This window comes from Sturnus vulgaris, chromosome 2 (genome assembly GCF_052056855.1).
Source record: "Sturnus vulgaris isolate bStuVul1 chromosome 2, bStuVul1.hap1, whole genome shotgun sequence".
In the NCBI taxonomy this organism is placed as follows: domain Eukaryota; kingdom Metazoa; phylum Chordata; class Aves; order Passeriformes; family Sturnidae; genus Sturnus; species Sturnus vulgaris.
Window position 1 is genome coordinate 93,138,919 of NC_142244.1, and position 17,116 is coordinate 93,156,034.

The 17,116-nt window shown below is 37.5% G+C and overlaps 1 protein-coding gene across 2 annotated transcripts in view; it reads left to right on the forward strand.

Moving 5' to 3' along the window:
* RASA3 (RAS p21 protein activator 3) overlaps positions 1-17,116 on the forward strand; it is a 128,703-nt gene that overhangs the window by 102,776 nt on the left and 8,811 nt on the right. The window contains exons 9-19 of one of the 2 annotated variants that reach the window (XM_088160120.1): positions 3,620-3,724; positions 4,215-4,371; positions 5,181-5,329; positions 7,249-7,363; positions 8,236-8,310; positions 9,135-9,258; positions 10,432-10,538; positions 11,165-11,242; positions 12,153-12,230; positions 12,780-12,853; positions 16,468-16,583. In XM_088160120.1, coding sequence (XP_088016246.1) covers positions 3,620-3,724; positions 4,215-4,371; positions 5,181-5,329; positions 7,249-7,363; positions 8,236-8,310; positions 9,135-9,258; positions 10,432-10,538; positions 11,165-11,242; positions 12,153-12,230; positions 12,780-12,853; positions 16,468-16,583 — 1,178 coding nt within the window. The remainder of the gene's footprint in view (positions 1-3,619; positions 3,725-4,214; positions 4,372-5,180; positions 5,330-7,248; positions 7,364-8,235; positions 8,311-9,134; positions 9,259-10,431; positions 10,539-11,164; positions 11,243-12,152; positions 12,231-12,779; positions 12,854-16,467; positions 16,584-17,116) is intronic. The other variant, XM_014885082.2, reaches the window with a different exon arrangement.

Genomic DNA, 17,116 nt, shown 5'->3' on the forward strand with positions numbered 1-17,116 from the left:
TGTTCTCTTTTATCACTTAATTTTAGCAACCTGTATAAGGTCCTTCTTCCCTGACAGGAGACTCTTGAACTCCGTGTTTTTCTGGGGCAGAGACAGTTTCTCTTCTCTTTTGCCTTCCAACTTTAACCCTTTATTGCAAGATTTGGTATGATAAAAGTGAAATCAGCTGCACAGGAAAAAAGCAATTCTGATTTCAAAACCAAAACAGTCCCACCCCACCATGTGCCACCCTTTTAGCACTATTTTAAAACCTGCTGAGGCAAGGCAACAGTGTCTGTGGGGACAGGTGAATATAAAGAGAGGTGAGAAGACAATAGGGGGTGCAAAACTTGAAAGTGTCACATATGTATTAACATCACATACTATTGGAACTTGGAGGCTTGGGCCATCTGTATGCACAGGAAGTGAATGCTGCTATTTCTGCATCAGGTGGTGAGAAATTCCCCTCTCCTTTATGTTAGTATTTGCAGGAAGAATGGTAGCACTGCCTTCCTCTCCATATATTCTCACTAGAGAGGCAGTGAGGCATCTCCCGGAATGTTCCATAGTTCCTTCAGAATCACAACTGGTTATAAGGAAAGGAGAGGAGACCAGGAAAGGGGAGCAATAATTTCTCCCAGCAAGCAAAACACATCTCTGTTCATGAATGGATTGAGGGCTGTTCTGATGTGACAGCTGCTGGTTCATGTAGCCTGTAAATGTAGTGTCCCAGCACTACAAGAGCATTAATAGATTTGTGTTTGCAATGGCTCTGAGGCAGGAAAGGGAAACTATTCATATGTGAGAGAGGCAAGAGCTGTGCTCTTTCACAGACAGCATTTGCGTCAGGCACTGCAAAGGTGGCTGCTCTAGGGGCAACCCACAGCTGACTCACTGGGGTAAAAGCAAAGGCCCAGGTGCAGTTGCAGCTGAGCTGCTTTGGTGGTGTCAGTGTTGCAGCACAGCAGGTCACCTAGCACTAGACTATACTTCTGCAATGCTTTGCATTGTGCAGGCAGATAGGAAGTAACATGCCCCATATTCCATGAGATGTATGTGATGAACTGGGTAACTACACCATGTCTCAGAAGGCTCAGTCTTGTCTCTCTAACCATGATGCTCAGCCATGCTCTGATTTTTAAATGAAAGCTAGAATTCTCTGATAGATTTTTTTTTTTTAATAGTTTTGAAGGAGATGCTAGACATTGGTGTACAGTGGTTACATATCACTTAATATTTCAGTGATTCTTATTTTATATTATTGGACTAAATGAAATTATACAGTTGTTTTACTTCCTAAGTATATTTTCTGAACAAATTACTTTTCTGTAGCAATAATGTATGTGGAGCTGAGCTTCAGAAAAGTCTATCATTCCTGAAAACCAATATATCCAAGTGTGGTACAGATGAATAATTTGAGAGGAGGCTTGCAAAATAGTTGGGAAAAAAATAAGCACTTAAATAACAGGAAAAAGCAGATAAAGTATTAGTCTTGGTCAGGCAAATTCTCCTTAGAGCTTTTGTCCCCTATGGGACAGTGTGTTTTTGTTTCCAACTTGGGCCCCCCTTCCACCCCCGCTCACTTCCTCCACTCTGTTTAGTGAGAGTTAGATTGCCCCCAAGACCTCTGGACAGATCATACAATTTATGGGTTTGGGGATTTATTTTCTTTTTCTCTCCTGAGAAAAAAATAAAATTCCACAGGGTAAAGAGGAGACTTAGTCTCTCATGATTTCTCTCTAAAGCTATGAAAAGTTTTCTCTTTTTGAGTGGGTGTAGGAAGTTGTAGGCAGGGCATATCAACACTTGGGGACCAGATGTTCTGGTGAATTCATTGTTTCTCCTCCCCCTCTCTCCTGTTTGTTTCTTTCTGTGACTACAATCTGACCAGTTTCAGAATAACACTTGCCATAATTTTGCCTTTTAAAAATCTTGAGAAACAGTGATCTTTTAGACTCTGAGATCTGCATATTAACATTTTTAATAAGTGCTGTTTATTCTCTGCAAAAACCAATAACTGCAGAATTTGCATGCCTGCTTTGCTTAGTGTGTAGTGTGAGATCTACTTTGAATTGTTAGTTCCTCTTGTACAGATCCCTTGCACTGATTTTTTTTTTTTTCTGTACCTGTGGGGAAACCATTTAGCTGTCTGTTTGAAAGTGTTATTCCTAGTTAGCATCTCGAAAGAGTTTGGATAAACTAGAAACCAGTAGCCTCTAAGTACTTCGTAAATTTTAAGTTTGACTATGTAAATACACTTAGATTCCTCTCCTCCTCAAGCTGCTTTTACCTGTCTGAACTGGTTAGCAAGATGATAGCCCATGAGATATGGAGAAAAGAGAGAGAAGGTTGAATTTTCAAAGAAGTTTTTTTCCTTTTGGAGAGTTATTGCCCTGCAGAAATACTGTCCAAATGATCAGAGTCCGAAAAACTTTACCTAGCAGGCATGCAGTGTGGGCTGATGATGTGTCTAGTGTGTGACAGCTGATGCAGGAGACACTGTTGAGAGATACAAGGCTCAGACGATTTAAAAGTAATGTATTCTGTGCTTGCATAAGATAGGATAAACCTTTAACAGGACTGTCAATATCTGTTCCTTGGCCAGTCTACTGTGACTTGCTTGACCAGGAGGATTGTGTAAATATGTCCACAACTGGATGACTTGGCACCTTATCCAAATTAAAGTTGCTCTTCCAAAAAATTGTCGTTAGTTGCAAACCTGTATTTCTTTCCATGTTCTGTTTTCCCCTCCAAAAGTTTAAGGCACATTTAAGCTGTCACTTAGCTGCAAAATAGTCAGCTGTTGTTGTTTTTTAATAAAAATAGCTCTTAGAGAAAACCTTAAAATACATACAGAAACAAATACTCTGGAGTTTGAAACCCTTGCCTCAAGGTGGGTATGGCAGCATTTACCTACATGCTGGGTTGGACACCAGTACTTCAGCTTTGAATCTCAGTGCAGTTGTTTTCCATGCAGATGTTGAAGAGCATATGAAAGGGAAGAATGGATCATCTATGGATAGGTACCAGAACTTCCCAAATGTGAGGGACTGAGTACCAAAATTTGTGTAATCTTCAGTCATTACACAGATTCTACCGAATGGTAGAGCTATCCTATGGCTTTGAATATCTCTACAGAACTAGTTTAGGTGCTCTAAGTGTGTGTGCTTGACACAGGAGTCTTCCTAGGAGCTAGAAACTGGGAAAAATTGTATAGAACTAATTCTGTAAAGCTGCCACTTACCTGTTAGTAATCCCAAATTAGACAAGGACTGATAGTATGTAGTCCTTAAATAACTTTGTGCTTTTTCCTCTGGTGTCCATTTTACCTGTATTTTTCCATTATCTGGAATAGCAAGACAGCCATCTGAATCTTTATCAATATGGACAGTGGAAACAGTACAGATGAGAAAAAGTCAGTCTGAATGATATTTTTTGCTAATGTTTTATGGAGGTTAATTGTAAGGTTTCAGAAGTCTAAGGTAAGGTTATCTCTTTACTGTTTGGAAACCATTGCTGTACAGTTTCAAGTAACTCATAGACTTGAGGGGAAAAACCTCAATTTGGAAAAAATGTTGGAATTTTTTATTATTATTATTAAAATTTTAGTAGTATTTTACATTGTTTGTTTTTATTACAGGGTTGATCTTTGGAATGCCAGTAACTTGAAGTTTGGTGATGAGTTTCTAGGAGAACTGAGACTCCCTTTGAAATTTCTCCGACAGTCTAGTTCTTACGAAGCATGGTATTTGACATTTTTCTTTTGGAGAATAAGTAGAAACATATGTCTACTCTGAAGACTTAAGAGTAATTACTGCTATGTGATAAAGTTTAAATGGATTTAATTTGTATCTTTTTTGTAAGCAAGCCAAAGTAATCTTAGCAAGTGTAAGAACAAGAAGTTTTGATAATGTGATTAGAGGTTTCAGTCTGCCTCTCTGTAGCATGTGGGAGTTCTAGTATGTTGTTTTTATATTATTTACTGCAGTTCATCAGCAGTGCTATGGTTTTAGTGTGTGGGTTTTTTATCATATCTACATAAATCTTTATGTTCAGAACTTCCCATGTTGCAGTTGGTGCAAAACAGACTGGCAAACTTAATTAAGTCTGATTCAGATCAGAGTTTGATACATATATAAATACTCTGTGTATCTGTAGTTTCTCTATGCTCATGTATAGCCTGAGAAAATCTTGTGTTTCAGCACTAAGTTTCTGTCCTATTTTTTGCATATCAGGTATTTTCTGCAGCCTAGAGATAATGGTAACAAGTCATTGAAACCTGATGACCTCGGTTCCTTAAGGTTAAATGTGGTTTACACTGAGGACCATGTTTTTTCCTCAGACTATTACAGTCCGCTGAGAGATGTCCTGCTAAAATCTGCAGATGTTGAGGTAATTTGCTTGTGTTGTTTGTTGTTTTCTTGCAGATCATCTTCATGGGGGTCTCTGAATATCTGTCACTATCTTTCTGGCACATAGTTGTGTAATTACCAGAGAGGTCAGCGCTTCCTTTTCAGACCTCAGAGCCTTGTTAAGCTCTGCATATGCCTTGTGCTCGTTTTCAGTCCTTGGAGAGATCTTTATTTGCATTCTGTATGATAGTTGAAGGTGGACCCAGGAACACAGTGGTTTTAGCAGCAACACATTCTCTGTGTTTTTTTAATTTTACATTTTAAAATGCCAAGTAAGCTTCAGTTTGATCAATTCTTTTCTTTTACTGGACAGAACAGTTTTGTTTGCATAATTGAGAAAAGCCCAAACCAAGAACTAATTCTGAAACAACAGCGATTTGGACCATATGTGCACAACTTTTTACAGTTATAATGGTGCTTTTGTTTTTCTTAAGTAAAAGAACTGGGTTCTGTACTCACTGGGACTTGAAATTGCAAAGAATTAGATAGAGTTCTTTTCTTCACTTGCTTCCCAGGCAAGTGACATTTACTGAAAAGACAGCCATTAAAAATGTGGGGGATAAAAAGAGACTGTACTGTAATAATTTTTAAGCTGCTGCCCTCTTGTGCTCAGAATTTACAGCCCACAAAAACTGGGATGTAATGTCCACCCACGTTATATACAGATATTTGGATAACTGGCCATTGCAACCACTGTGGGGGGTTCTGCATTAAGAAGCTAATGGGAATAGAAAGAAAGAATGGTTGTTCTGGAAGGATTTCTCAAAGTTTTTGTTTTCCACTGTTCAGCCTGTTTCAGCATCAGCTGCACATATTTTGGGTGAAGTTTGCAGAGAAAAACAGGAAGCGGCCATACCTCTGGTCAGGCTTTTCTTACACTATGGCAGAATTGTGCCTTTCATAAGTGCCATCGCAAATGCTGAAGTGAAGAGAACTCAGTAAGTACCAAAAAAAACAAACTGCTATCAAAAATACCTAAACTGCATTGGCTAGTGCTAGAATCCTCCACTCAGTTTCTAGAAATATGCAATTTCAGAAGAAAATGTCAGGGTGATTCCTGTTCTTCCTAGCTGAGTGGCAGAGTTCTTTCTAAATTCTTTCACTGCTCTCAAGATCTGGTTAATTTGATCTTTAGGAGGAGTTCCCATCATTTGTTGTGAAAATTATTTGCAAGACTAATCTAACATGTGAGAGTAGGGATTTTTACTCAGTCTTAAGTATATATGATAACTGAAATTCTACATTACCTTCAGCTGTTCATATGAAATCATTTTAGCTTTATTGTGTGCTAATAAATCTTTCAGTGCCAAGTAAGTGTTGAATTTGTTGAAAACAACAAGCAACCTTCTTCCTAATCATGAATATTTAATGCAAGCTGTGTGTCTAATCGTCCCAGTTAGAGGCAGAGGATTAAGGATGGGATTGAATTTGGCATGGAATGGCAAAAAAATGAAGAAAATGAAGTTGGGTTTTCTTGGCTACTTCTTTTGAGTTCCTTCTTTGACTTACTGGCAGGGTGATAGTTCAATAGTATAAGATCTAGTGTTCATGCCAAGCAGGTCCTAAAAAATATTTGTTGCCTTGTGCCTGTCCACTCATGCTCTTGACTAACAGTAGAAGAGAAAATTGGGAGTGAAGGGGAATGACAGATACTGACTGTAAACTTCCTTAGTACAAAATAAAGTCTTTGTGTGGGTTGGCTCTTTTCAGAGTGTCTGGGGGATCAAGTGTTTTCCTTCCTGTAGGTAGGTGTATTTTTTCTGAGCTGCAGGTTGGCTGAAACAGGACAATTGCTGCAGCATGAGGAAAGTCGCTGATCCCTAGTCAGCCATGTTCCTATGATAAAGCAGCAAAGATGGTGTTTGTTTTCAAGGATTTCTGGCATTTGTAACAGGCAGTGAGCTTACTTTTTTTTGTGAAACAAAATGATGAATCCAGCAAAGTAATTGATCCTGTTGCTGCTTGTAAATGAGTACAACCATAATAAGCTGTGAAAAGCAGAAAAGATATGAGTGTGTATATGAGCAAGAAAATAACTGCAGATCCAGGTTTGATCCACTGTCATTAAGCACGGGTTTTATTGTACATATTGTAGATGAGATCATTGGTTATGTACCTATTTGCATAAAGTAAATTGCTAAGCAGGGAGGTGCAGGTAAGTGATAGAGCAGCCAGCCGAGGCTTTATCAGTCACAGAGGCTGCATGTCTAGTACAAGATGAGTTGTGTGCGAGAGATTTTTAGAAAAACACGAGTCTGCAAGGTGCAACATTGCCACACAGTTGTCAGAGCTGAACTGGGGTCTGCATTGTTATCACAGCACAATGCTCTAAGTCCCTTAGAAAATATGGCTGTTCCATTGGAGCTTGTGTTTTCTTCTTCCTCCCAGCTCACAAGTACTCATTTTGTGGGTGCAAATAGTAGGTCGTGTGCAATGTCCAGTGTAGCTGTGAGGCTAAAATCACTGCCTCTTTCGCTTATTCAAATTAGCACTGTTCAGTAGCATGTGAAAACAGATGTGTTTCCCACATTTGTGCTCTTTTTGCCTACCTTTGTAGACCTCTTTGATTTGAACCTGTGTGTCACTGTGTGTTTGGATAGTGCACTGAGCACACAACACTAATACAATGAAGATCTGTAGTCCCTCTGGATTTTTCAAGGCTGCTGCTTTTCTGTTATACCTAGGAAGTGCACTAAATGCTGCATGATTGCATTTAATGGCAGGCTGGTGTCAAAGGGAGGTTTTGCATGTGCATTCAAACCCAAGATTCTGTCACCTTTCCCTGCTGCTTTTATATTTCCATGTATTAGCAGTTCATTACAAAGAGACTAAATTACAGAAAATTGTTCACTTCCAGAGATCCAAACACCATTTTCAGAGGAAACTCGTTAACTTCCAAGTGCATTGATGAGACAATGAAACTGGCAGGGATGCATTATCTGCAAGTTACATTAAAGCCAATTATAGATGAGGTAAGATGAGTTCAGACTGTTTATTTGGTAAAATGTCGTTGTAAGGACCTTCAGGAAACAAATACAGCTTATTCTCATTTTAGGAACACTTTGCAATAATAATGCTTAATAGCTATTAATAGCTTGTTTCTGCATTAAAATCCTGTGTGTTAGGTTAGCCACAGCTGAGTCACCCAATTCAGAAACAGTTGGATTGCATTAAAGGAAAAGGAAAACTTCTGTTTATTAAACCACATTACTCTGTTTTATAAAAACTAGCATATATTGTTTCTGAGAAATTAATAAATAGTATATACAATAGCAAACTGTTGTGACGCTATAAGTAATGTGTTTCATCCAGTGGGTATAAAAACATACAGTTATTCTTAGATAACTGTGCATGTGATGCACATACTGGAACAATGGTTTATTATCTGTCCCGTCCAGAATGGTGGGTGTGGGTATTTTAGTGCTGTAATTGGGCAATACTTTCAGACCACAGACTTCCTTTAAATGATTTGACAATTTCTTCAGCTGTTCTTGTCTTAATGTTTCATCAGAAAATGTCAGGTTTTAAAGAATATAGATATGCTTTCAAAGTTGACTGTTTTGGAAAAAATAGGACATTGCTTGAACAGCCTTGCTTGAGAGAGTCTAAAGAACAGTTTTGCATTTCAGTTGAAGGAAAGGGTAGAATGAATTAATGCTACTCTTTGGAAAAAAATAACGATCACACCTAATTTGCCTTTGCAGTTAAAAGAAAAAATACTGTTCATAAAGTTGGCTTTTGCCTTTTACTTCTCATCTCAAAAGCTAACAGCTGATGCTTTTTACAAAACTTTTTGTACTTGAAGATAAACTTATATATCAATTGTTCACTATTTTTTTTCTAGATCTGCCAAGTCCATAAACCTTGTGAAATTGATCCTGTGAAATTAAAAGATGGTGAAAACCTGGAAAATAACAGGGTATGCATTAGATTTTGAAGACAGTCTCGGTTTGTGCCATCAGATTTAACTGAGGTCCTCAGAAGTTTGATCTTGCAAATAATTTTGTCATTCCTTAAAATACGCTGTAAGCTTTCTTGACACCACCCTTATAATTATTTCATAACAGCTTTACATTATGCTATAAACGCAATACCTGTAGAAAGTTAATGACTTCTTCTGCTACCCTGAGGACAGTGATAACTAAGCCTGTGGCTAACCTGGAGAAAAGGAGGCTCAGGGGAGACCTCTTACTGTAAGGAGGTTGTAGCAAGGTGGGGATCAGCCTCTTCTGCCGAGTAACAAGTGACAGGATGAGAGGAAAAGACCTCAAGTCGCATCAGGGGAGGCTTAAGCTGTATATTGGGGGGAGATTTCTTAAGGGTGGTCAGGCACTGGAATAGGCTGCCCAAGGAAGTGGAATCAGCATCCCTTGAAATGTACAAGAGGCATGTGGATATGGCACGTGGAGACGTGGTTTAGGACTCAATGATCTGAGAGATCTTTCCCAGCTTTAATGATTCTATGATTCTGCTGATGATGTAGTAAACAGTGCTAGAAGAAGGAATGATTTGCCATACGGCTGTATCATGTAATGTTTGGTTTGATAGGAATGATATTTTTACTCTTCTTCTTGAATATGTGCATTTCCCAAACAGTGTAATTGAGTGAGAGTTTGTTTTTCAAGTGTATAATGTTGAAAGTGGGAATCTTTTAATGATGCCACTATGAATAAAACCAGGAATAGTACCACTTTCCACAGCAGAAAATTATACTAATTTTGTCATAATCTTTGCATTTTTCAGGAAAATCTGAGGCAATATGTTGATCGCATTTTTACTGTAATTACAAAATCTGGTGTAAGCTGCCCTACAGTGATGTGTGATATTTTCTTTTCACTGAGAGAATCAGCTGCCAAACGTTTTCAAGGTGAGTTTATATATATTGTTTTTATTTTACTTAACTGATAGCTTTTAAATGCAGTAGTCTAGCAGTCTGCATGATCCCTGTTGGATTTAGTAATTGAATAGCAGCTTATGCAAAATAATATTTGCAGTATGTTAATGCTGTTTTCTCATTGATTATTCATTCCACAAAGGAACATGATTTTTGATGATGATTGGAGTTTTTTCTTAAACATCTTTCAAAGGAAAACAGCATTTAAAAAGATCATTATGCTGATCTTTATATGTTCAGTATTTGCAAAGCATATTCAATTTTCAAATGTTCAGGATTTTATAATGGCTTATTCTTCAGATTCTCTGCAGTGGAATTATTTTCTGCTTATATGTCAATCTGTAATAAAAACCTGTCTATAAATTGGAGTTACTGCAAGCTCACTGTTCTAGTAGCCCATGTGCTGCAAAGGTTTTCTGGCTGTCAAAACAGTTGTTTTCAGACGGTTCTTTCCAATCCCTCTTAGTTGTTTTGACTCTGTGAGAGTAAGTGGACAATGTAAAACCAGAATTAAGCAAAATAATGATGCTATGTATTTTCATGAAGGGAAGCAGATTACAGTAGGGAAGTTTTAGAGAGAGTAATACGAGTTCAGCTTATAAACAGTCACTTTGGAATAGGCAAGCTCAAGCGGAAAACCATTGACTGTGCTGCCATGCCCTTTATTTTATGTTTAAATAAATAAGTGAAATATATTTTCTGTAGCTACCAAATGGATACATTAGGAGTCTGTACAAAATTTGTTCTCAGGGCTATAAGTAGGTAACTGAGACTTGGCCTCTGTGCTGAACATTTCATAAACTGTGTAAATTATTCATCATACTTCAGTGCATATGTGGAATAGCAGATGTCTGTGAAATTCCCTATGTGGTGGAAAAGTGAATGGTGTTCTTGCAGCTTATGTTGTGAAACTGCATATTTTTTAAAGAGGCTCTCATTGACATTCCTTCGGTTAGGCTAGCTGATCTCTGGCTCCAAATCCTCTATCATCACTTAATCCTGTGACTCGCAAATATATACATTATCCAGCACATGCTCGAGTTAGCTCTCTCAAGGCTCTGATAATTTCATGAGGCTTTTCAGGAAGGATTATTGAAATGCTGAGTAGAGGTCTTTTTTCTTTTTTTTTTTTTTTTTTTTAAATAGGTGACCTAGATGTAAGGTACACAGCTGTCAGCAGCTTTATTTTCCTGAGGTTCTTTGCTCCTGCCATTCTTTCTCCAAACCTCTTTCAGCTTACACCACACCATCCAGTGAGTACTGTATCAATTTTTTTCTAGCTGTGTTTATGGTTCTGTCACCATAATCTGTCTATCGAGATTCTTTCTTCAATTCTTTTAATAGCCTTTAGGAAAAGTATCTTTGGTAGTTCAAAGATCTATTATATCTGTATTGGATATGCAGCATATGTTGAATGACTATGTATATGAAGAACTTGGGAGATACTGGAAGAAGAGTGAAATTTAAGGACAAACAAGATAGATGGTCTGAGCTGCTGTGGAAAAAAGGCTCATTGCTTCGTTCTTGCCACATCACATTAATGCTGGATTGATTGGAAATATTTTGGATGTTAAACAACGTATGCCAGGCTTCCAGTAGTTGTTTTTATTGGGAGTGGGGAGGACGTGGACAGCTTTGTTTTTGTTTTGTGGGTGATTGGATCTCTGAAGGTTAGCAGGGTAGCTATGGAGCATGATGGCTTACGAGCCAAAAACCTTTTAATATAAAAGCAACTTTTTTCCTGCAGTGTTTTATTAGGGGTCTTTTCTAATATTTTATTACTCTTCTGCAAGTAAAATAAGAAAGAAGAAATATAGTTTACCTTCCTCTATTCATTATTTTAAATAGCTAGTCCATATAATATTGTTCTCCTTACTAGGATCCTCAGACTTCTCGAACTTTGACGCTTATCTCTAAAACCATTCAAACACTAGGCAGCTTATCAAAGTCTAAATCTGTAAGTATGCTATTTTCATTTAATAGCTTAATTTAGGAAAGTGATTTTTTTAATCTTTTATCATTAATTGTAATTAAGCCTTTAAAATGCTTGAGTTGCGCTAGGCTCATGCAAAACTGGTTATGTTTGCTTTGATTATAAGCCTGTCATGTTTAGAGGAAAACTAAATCTGTCTTAATCTGAACTAGATTTCAGTAAAGCAAAATTGTGTGACCAATTTAGAAGTCTGTTTCAGAGCTCTTCAGTTCTTTTTTTGGAAGAAAGACAATGATCAGGAGAACCTGTGAAGTTCTCTACTTAGCTGTGATACATGATTAGCTCTACAGAGCTTTATAGATTGTTTCAGCATTTTAAAACTCGTCTGAGAAAGGTCAGCCAATAAGGGGAAGGGCTATAATTTCCTTTTCATACCAGTTCAGTTTTCTGTCAGTGGTGAGATTAGAGCTAGATGCTCTGGATGTTTGATTGAAATAAGGGTACCTAAGGCACCACACTGCTGTAGCTGGTGGTAATTTGGGGTGGTTGAGGTCTTGTTAGGATTCACACAGGCAACTGTGAGTGACTGTGTACCTCAGTTATGAATCCTTCAAGACAGTAGAATTCTTTTTCTTACACTTCTTGTCAGGAGGAAAATTTAAAGCCAAAGCAGAATTTTGAAGTATTCGAAGAAAGCATTATTAACTGTGGTAACTGAACATATGAAATGCATTCTGCTGCCTCTCTGAAATAAAAGTTTGGTACTGTTGAATGTGTGCTGTATAACATGAAAGTAGAACTCGCTTATTTTACTTCTGGCTAGAAAAAGCCCTGTCTGTCTGCAGTGACTTTCCTCTTGACCTACTGCTATTAAAAATAATATTTTCTGTATAAACTGTATGATAATATGCATGGTTTTGGCTTTGTATTTCAGGCCAATTTCAAGGAATCTTACATGGCTACATTTTATGACTATTTCAATGAACAGAAATATGCAGATGCAGTAAAAAATGTAAGTAATGCATGTGAAGGTTCTAAAAACCCAGCTGTGCTGTTGAAGTTAAATCCTAGAAAGCAGTACATACTGTTGGTAAACCAGGAAGTGTGTTGAGAAAAGCAGACTCCTGATAACTAATAGTCAAGGAATTTTTATCAAATTACACGCATGTCAATAGTTAAATTTCTTTGCATCTATTTCTAATTAATAAATAGGTTGGATTAACTAGCTGCTGCTTAGAGCTTTTGAGATGTGTGTACTTTGTAGAATGCTGCAGATCTGTGATGAAAATTGCTTAGTCCAAAAGGAAGTGAAAGATCCATGTAACAATGGAGAAGCACAAGAAGTTTTGGGCATCTGCAGTTCTACTGCTTAAGAGCATTTGTGCTATTCTTAGGTTACAACCCAGGAAACCTCCCAAATTCCTCAAGCTTCTGCCACTACCTCCTATTTAACTACTTTTACAAATACTCTAGTATCTATATGCTATGCAAATGTTGAAAGATTTTCATTTGGGTAGTGGGGTCTTGTCATTTTTACACCTGCTTTTTGTTCACCTTTTAGTTTCTAGATCTAATTTCATCTTCAGGAAGAAGAGATCATAAGAGCATAGAGCAACCTATATTGCTTAAAGAAGGGTAAGTATACATGTGCAATAAAACCATCTACTCGTGTGCTTACTACCATTCCAAGGCAGCCATCTTTTTTTCTGCCACCCCTGTTCCATTCATGCAATCAGAGAAGAAAATTCTTGTGTTGCAGTTTCTGCTCTCTGTGGTTGCTATAGCTGATTTGAACGTATTTTCATTTGATTTAAACGCCTTAATATACATGTGTTTTGAAATAAGTGGAGGAAAGAGAAGCCTGTAGAACTCAATTAGCTCAGCTAAGGCAAAATAAACTTAGATCAGCATTGTATTAAAATCAAGCTGGGGTCTTTTTCCTGAACTACAGTGAACAAAAGCTGTAAAATTCCACTGTGAAGGCAGTGGAAGACTGTGAAAACAGATACTGAATAAATTAATGAAAGCAAATAGAATTTGCTTTTGCTGCCCTCTGAGATACATATGCTAACTATTATCATGGCCATTTCGAAGAAAATTTGACATGCACTTGGAAGAGTTTATAGTCTTAGTACCTTTCCTTTTTTGGGAAGTATGTTCCATATGCTGTGTTAGTTTCAGATACCAGTTGTTGACGTTTTTTGTTACAAAACTGGGTTGTTAAGATCATCTAAGTGCACTGTAGAAACAGTTTCTTTGTCAAAATTTGTCAGAGCTCAGTAAGCTCAAATAGTATTTGAAAGTAAGCTTTCATGGTCTTTTTAAATAATGCAAAATCTACATTTTCAGTGAAAACATGACTACCTCTTCTATTTAACCTTGACAGTTCACTTCTCTGATAAACCTCTGTCCTTAGAAGCATTTTTGTCTATTTTAATTCCATGCATTTATCATCCTTTTGGTTTTCAAAATGAATTTATAGTTTGTAACATTTACCCTCTAACTGTAAAACATTTTTTCTGCCTCTGTCTTTCTTTTGCTCCTGTCTGATTTTTTCCTGTCTTTTCTTGCTCGGCCTGTGGCTGCTGTTGTAAGGACTCTTAAACTAACAGTAAAGAAAGTTGATGGTAATAGTTCATGCAGGTAAGATGGTAGAGGCAGTTGCTGCTTTGCTGTAGCTACTGGCTGACAGCATGTCCTTTGCAGCAGTAGATTTGTCTGACTTAACTTTGGGGAGGAAGTACTCTGTTTAACCATCCTGACATGCCTGTGTAAACCCAGCAGAGAACATTTAGTTACCCATTTCTTGATGTTGACATTTTATTTTCCTTAAAACAAAAACCTGCTGTAAATAGGGAATAAAAGATTTCTATCAATAGGCAGGGCACCAAGGAGCACTGTATGGATCCTGAAGAACATGCTGAAAGTGATGAAGAGGCACTAGGCACTAGTAGGCACTTCTTAAGTAGTATTCATATAAATTATTCTCAAGGTTAAGAAGTGGCCTTCAGCAGTCTTTTTTTTTTTTTTATTGCATTTTACATCATTGCCATGTTTTGTTGTGGGACTTTTCACAGCCTTTGATTTGATTCTTCTCCAGACTGAATAGCTGTTTAGTGGGGTTTCTATTTGCCTTTGCAATATTTTTGCTTGCTTTTGTGTTTTTAATCTATCTTTGCCTCTATTAAGAGTATCAAATGGAAAGCTATAGCATAAGTACTTTTGAATGAAAAGATTAGTCGTTGGCACTTGGGTTTGCTGACATCAATCATGCCGTCACTGCTTAACAGCTGCCTGCCTGGTTCTTCCCAAAAGGAAGAGAATGAAAAGGAGAACTATTTTTTTTTGGTGAAAAGGGCATGTCAATACTTCCAAGCAAAGCTAAGGTGGATCCAGATTGAGGTCTACCATTAGCATGAGAAGAAACAGCATCTCCAACCACCTTGTACTGAAATGGGTTTAATCTTGGACTTTTTCTCCCTTTGTGCTTCTGTTTCTCTGACTTCTCATACATCCTGCAATTGCTAGAAACAAAGAAGTTGACCTTATAACTTCTGTGATTTTGAATGCTAATCACCTATCTCTGTAAAATAAAAGCACATTTTTCACCTGGCTGTGTCAGCTATGAAGTATTTAATTAGAAATATGCTCTTAGCTCTGCCATGTGGAGTATGCGTTTTTCAAAGAGGGGAGACTCTGTAGTTTGCAATTTTAAGTCACCTTTAAGTGTTGGCATGAGAAGGACTAGAAACTAACTTGAAGAGCATGTTGTCCTGCCCAAGGGTATCAGTTCTTACTTTGAAATTTGCCTTTACCTGGAACTATGAGGGCTACTGCCAATGGGCCTGGTGAGGACCTGAATCACGTGGTGTTATTAAATATTTCTCAAGTATTCCAAGAATAAGGACCAAGACAGTAACTGTCTGACCATTTTAAGAATGAGAGATGTGTAACTATAACCAATTAAAAAAAAATCTGCTGCTGTAGACAGTCTTTGTCATCTTTTGCCCACACAGCTTGGAATGAGCAGCAGGTACCAGCCCAGCTGGTTACAAAGTAGTTAAAGTCTGAAGGAACTTGGGTTTCTGTTTGAACTTTAAACAGACCTGTGGTTTGGTCAGATGTATTGTAGTTATTTGTGACTGAAGGTACCAGAAGCAAGAAACAGTATTAGCTATTCTAAGCATTTTAGCTGTTCTAAGCATTTTAGCTCTGCTATTGAAGTCTTAAACCAGGTCATTTGCTGTTCTCTCTGTGTGCTCTTTGTGCTGTGTAGTGCCTTCCTACTTGATAAAAACTACTCTGTAGTAAGTAGTTTTTACCCACTCCATTATACAGTTCCGTATTTGGCACAATAGTTAATGTAATGTGTAGAATAGCTGTTATCAACTCTCTACTGCATATGCACATGCATTTTTATCTAACAAAAGTGATGCTGAGCAATATGAAGTCACCAAAGTCACATTGAAGCTTTTGGATTGACGTAGTGATTAAGAAAGTGGTGGATGCATCACAGTTTACCAGTAAACTAATTTCACAATAAATTCATTCAAGTTTGAAATTAATTAAAACTGACAACTCACTAAATGATCACCCCTAATCTGCTAAAAAAGGGGTGGGGGTGCTCTACGTTCTAGCCATGAGATCACTTTGTATGTTATTGAAATTGCATTTCAACTGCAGTATCTATGTGCAATTGCAAATGAGTGGAACATCCTGATTTTGTTTCTAGAGCTTGAGAGTGATAAAGCATGCAACAGTATAGTCCCTGTGCTCCAGAGGCTTTACACCTCCCTTTTAATTATTACACATAGTCTAAACTTCTTGAGCTTTCTCACAGCTTAAAAAAAAAATATTAAAAAAGCTTGTAGAGTCAACAGGTCGAGCTTAGCAGAGCAGTACTAACAGTGTTCTGCCTTTTTTTCTGCTGTACCAGGAAACAATTTAGCTGGATTTGTAACTGCAGAAAGGACACAAACTGCAGCTCAGTTAACTAACTACAAGTCAAGTTACATATCTTGCCCCTCATCTAGGTCTGGAAAAACGACAGGCCTAACTAATAGATGCACTAAACCTATCCAAATGTGACTCTTCTCGCTGCCAAGAAAAGACCTCAATAATTAGAAAACACTCTGTATCCCCTCCTAAAGCTTTGCAAGTGTGATGACATTTATCTGTATGCATATACATATATGTATAAATCTACGTACATAAACATGCATTGTAACAATTGGTGCCCTGTTTACTAGGTTCATGATCAAGAGAGCACAAGGAAGAAAACGATTTGGTATGAAAAACTTCAAGAAAAGATGGTTTCGCCTGACAAACCATGAGTTTACTTATCAGAAAAGCAAAGGTAACAAAGGTTTGCCAGTTTTGTTTTGATACATTGAAGCAAAGATTAAACATGAGGATTGTGTAGAAGACTGAGATCAAGATTTGTAACTGTGGAAGACACACTGCAGGCATGTCTGTCAGCCTGTATGTTCTTGCTCTTTTATTAGTGTCTTTATTGACAATTAGAGAAGCTTCTTGATTAGCACAATACCCTGTAAGTTGACAAAGTATTTGATAATATTTGTCTAATATCGATTGTTAACATCATCTGTAGGTTTCACAGCTACCTAGATTGTCCTAGGAAACAAAACTTACAAACCTCAAGCTGGAATTTGGGTTTGCATTGACCATTCTCAGATGCACCTCAACATATGCTCATAAATTCTGTAGCATTGGCACAACTGGATGCAGTAGACAGGGATTCACCTGCAATCTCTGAATTTTTAAAATACGTTCACTTAATGTTGCCTAATAGCAAGGATTTTACTTTTTGCCAATTGTTCCTGTTTGTTCAATAGTACAGAACAATTACCACTTCCTTCCATCGTGTAAGTACATAGG